This window comes from Contarinia nasturtii, unplaced genomic scaffold, assembly GCF_009176525.2.
Source record: "Contarinia nasturtii isolate CC-2019 unplaced genomic scaffold, AAFC_CNas_1.1 Cnas_scaffold_2261, whole genome shotgun sequence".
Classification (NCBI taxonomy): Eukaryota; Metazoa; Arthropoda; class Insecta; order Diptera; family Cecidomyiidae; genus Contarinia; species Contarinia nasturtii.
Genome location: NW_022199584.1, coordinates 1 through 4,566, shown reverse-complemented (window position 1 = coordinate 4,566; position 4,566 = coordinate 1). Strand labels below are relative to the sequence as shown.

Genomic DNA, 4,566 nt, shown 5'->3' with positions numbered 1-4,566 from the left:
GAAAATGAGGACTTGTCCAAGAATTTATATGAGAATCTGTCAACTGTCAAATGTGTTTGTTTACACTCTCTATGTGTCTATCGCTTTTTTGTTTTTAAAAATATTAAATGTGCGATTTATGTATTAAAAACTGACCGAAAACATTATTTTAGTGACTATTTATTAGAAAACAATCGAGTGCATTGACGTTATTTGATATTTTGTGTGAAAACATTTAAACAAACATTCAACATTTGGTGTGCAGATACATTGCATTGCACAATGGTGCATAAATGTGATAGAGACACTTGTGAACCGAAAAATGTGTCCGGACCGAAAGAAAAATGTGCCAAATGTGGAAATTTGTGTTTTTTGCGTTGTTTTGGCATTGACAAATGCGAAAATAAAAATGGAAAATTCGAAACGTTGCAAATAAAATTAGGTGAAAGTGCGGTTATGTATGCGATTTTGCCTTGCACTGTGTTTGTTTGTTGTGAACCGCTGTCAACGGATGAATTAAGCGCGAAACTCAATGTACCGGGTGGTCCGGAAAAAAAGTCAACATCGGTTACACCGGGTGGTAAGTTAAAATTGACACAAGTAACTACACCCAAGGTACGTCAATCGAAATTGACTGAAACATTTGCCGAAACAAAATCTGATGCTGGAAATTCGTCGATTTTATCCGAATTAGCAAAAATTAAAGGCATGATTTCGGAATTAAATGGCAAAGCAGCTGAAATACACGAGGATACACAATTTTTGGCGCATAAAACTATCGCCCGAACTGATTCGACACAAAAGAAAATTGTCCCGCGCAATATTTCACTGACACATGCCTCAAAATAATCGTTTGTTCATACCCCCGTCAAATCATTCGCTGACGCATTACGAAGTGGTGCACAGACTCAATCGGCCAAACGACCGCGCATTGATAACTCACCGAAAATTCCTCCGAAAGCTAAAACCACGAAATTTGAAGCCCCACCGCCAAAAGTGGGTACAAAATCAGCCACACATCGTCTGTAGTAAAGCCGAAACGAATTGAAAAACCGGTATTTAAAAAGGCAATTTGGATCTCTGGCTTCAAGCCAATGACCACATCTGAAGAAATCATCGAATACATTGTGAAAGAAACATCGGTAAACGAACAATCGAGATTCAATGTGCACAAACTGGTGAAAAAAGACAAAGATGTCACCACATTGAAGTTCGTTTCGTTCAAAATCGAATTAAATGAAGACGATTTTGACATTTTGATGAATCCGGAAGTGTGGGAAGAGGATGTGCTTGTGCGTGAGTTCTTGCAGAACAAAACTTTGGGTGAATTTTTCCCCCCATTAAATCCGAAAAACATCAGCAAGTCACCGGTACCAGATTCAATGGATTTGACCATATCACCGAGCATAGTCACCGAATAGTCGAACAATCAGGCCACATCGTACAAAACGAAGAACGAACATTGACACCGCATCGAAAACAAACAAAAAACTCGCCAAAAATAGTCTCGAAGCACACAAAACTGAATGTGTATATACAGAATACACATTCAATTCGGGACAAAGTAGATGAGGTACGATTAGCAACAAAATCGTGTCCATTTCATATAATTTCTTTTTTCGAAACGTGGCTTCAAAAGAACATTACTGACATTGAACATTTTGGCAAACGTTATAATGTGTATCGTGGTGATCGGACGGAACTCACAAGTGATAGAATTGATGGTGGAGGAGTGCTGATTGCTGTTGAATGCCAATTTAACAGTGAAAGGCTGATTCTATCGGAGCGCAGCGGACTTGAGCACGTATGTGTAAAAATTTCGTTCGATTCGTGCAATATTTATGTATTTGCTGTGTACATTCGGTCGGTACATGAAACCGCAAAATTCTTGGAATTTGCTGAGATCGTCAAGCTGATTCCATACAATGAACATGACATTGTAATTGTATGTGGTGATTTTAATCAGCCAGGTGTCAAATGGGTCAAAGCCGATGACGGTGAATATTATTTGCCAATTAATGTGTCGACAGAAGGTGGCATTGCTGTTTTTGACACAATGTTCGACTGTGGATTCCAACAACTGTCAAATATCGTGAATCCAGCCGGCAATGTTTTGGATCTTGTATTCACAAACAGGTTCTACGAAATGTCGTTGATTGAATCGACAAGGCCATTGGTAAAATCGGACATTTGGCACAAAGCACTCGAAATGGAAGTGACAATTGATGAAAATGAGATCACATCACCGCAGTTTTCACAAATTTATGCGTATAACTCGGCCGATTTCGATGCGATGAATTCATTCTTCGTTGGAAATCACATTTTGTCAGAAATTAATCGAATAGATGACCTCGAGAATGCATTTCACATTTTTGGAAATGTTCTACACGAGGCGATCGATTCATTTGTCCCGAGGATAACCGTTCAAAGTGGCACTGATCCACCATGGTACACGAAACAATTGAAGCACATGAAAAATGTCAGAAGAAAAGCATACAAGCAAGCAAGGCAGACTGGCAATTTCGACGAATACAATAACATCACGGATTCGTTCATCCAATTACAAAGTCGTATTTAAATCGTACATCAGCCGCATACAATCACAAATCAAATCAAATCCAAAACACTTTTGGCGATTTGTGAATGATCGAAGGAAACGGAGCGATATTCCAGCTATCGTTGAGTATAATGATGTGACAGCGAATACCGACACATCGAAAGCGGAATTATTCGCTGATTTTTTCGAAAATCAGTACACACGAAGCGACATTATCGACTTGGATGAATTGCTGGATGAATGTGGAGACGTATCATTTGACTTTGAAATCACTGAAGCCGATGTGTTAAAGGCATTGCAATCCATTGACGCGAACAAAGGAGCCGGTCCAGATGGAATATCACCGAAAGTGTTGAAGAACTGCGCACACTCATTGTCGAAACCGTTAACAGCGCTATTTAGTAGATCATTTCAACAAGGATGTGTTCCAGATGCATTGAAAAAGTCCAGAATTGTGCCAATTTACAAGGCTGGTAAAAAGAGCAATGCAGTGAATTACAGGCCAGTTGTGATCATACCAACAATAGCCAAATTATTCGAAATTGTTGTCTATGCCAAAATCGACACATTTGTTAATGCGCAAATCAGCCACAATCAACATGGATTCGTGAAAAATCGATCAACCTCAACAAATTTACTGCAAATGGTAAATTTCACGATGGACTCAATGGTCAATAAATGTCAAACGGATGTGCTGTACACAGATTTTGAGAAGGCCTTCGATCGTGTGAACCACAAGAAATTGTTGCAGAAGTTGGTGAGATTTGGATTCGGCCGCCAAATTGTCAAATGGTTCCATGGTTATTTGACATCACGATCGCAGTTTGTTGGAATTGGTGAAAAAAAGTCAAGGACTTTCATTGTACCATCGGGAGTACCCGCGGGAAGTATTTTGGGACCATGTCTCTTTATTATTTTCATAAACGATATTGTCGAAACTGTGTCAAATGCACTTGTTTTATTATTTGCAGATGATCTGAAATTGATCCGCACTATTCATTCGCCCATTGATGCCATCATTTTTCGAAAAGCCATTGATCAATTGAGCGACTGGTGTAACGAAAACAACCTGCATTTGAATCTGAAGAAGTGCTACGTAATGACGTATGCAAAGGGTGCAAACGTAGTCAACTACGACTATACGATCGACAACGGTCATCATACGTTTGAACGGACCAAAATGCAAAAGGATCTCGGCGTTATTTTCGACACAAAACTAACATTCACTGATCACATCGATGCGATTGCAGCCAGTGCACATGCGGCAATGGGTTTCATCAAACGAACATTAAAGAATAAGTACACGATCGAATCTGCAAAAATATTATATTGTGCACTAGTTAGGTCAAAATTGGAATACGCGAGTATTGTATGGCTTCCATATCATCGTATCCACTCCGATAGAATAGAATCAATTCAAAAAGATTTTGTCATCTGGTCGTTACGATATGTATATCAGAGAGATGAGAATTATGTATTGCCACCGTATCAGTTTAGATGTGATGTTTTGAACATTCAACCGCTTTGGAGACGGCGTATAAATGCCACTATATTTTTAATTTATGACCTCCTTTTGGGTAAAATAGTATCTAGTTCGCTTCGAAATAAAATTGTATACACACGTCAGCAATATAACGTAAACCAAAGAAATTTAAGAAATACAGAACTAATTAGAGTTAGAACATTTACATCGGAATATGCACATAACCAGCCATTTTACGTAGCTTGTATGAATTTTAATTTAATAAGAGAAACGTTTTTAGAATCAGCATCGAGACAAATTTTTAGAAGTAATATTTTTAAATTGGAAAATATAATATTTGTTGAACGGTGAAAACTGTAATTTTTATAAAAATTGTATTGAAAATTAGAGATTAAAACAATGAACACAATCGATATCTGCTGCTCCGAAGTCGACAAGGCTGGTAGCTGGATATTCGATCGGGTATAGTGATTCATTGTGAATGGTATTGTACAAAATGTTGTGATAAATACAGTCTGTGATCAGACGGTGAATAAATAAATAAATA

At 38.1% G+C, this 4,566-nt stretch overlaps 1 protein-coding gene across 1 annotated transcript; it reads left to right on the top strand.

The window, feature by feature from the left end:
• Nucleotides 1–1,361: 1,361 nt before the first annotated feature.
• On the top strand, nucleotides 1,362–3,835 carry LOC116348086 (the record flags this gene model as incomplete). Its single annotated transcript, XM_031778950.1, has 4 exons — nucleotides 1,362–1,388; nucleotides 1,619–2,427; nucleotides 2,570–3,009; nucleotides 3,508–3,835. Coding segments are annotated over exons 1-4 (1,604 nt in total), but the record flags the coding sequence as incomplete, so codon positions are not given.
• Nucleotides 3,836–4,566: the final 731 nt, after the last annotated feature.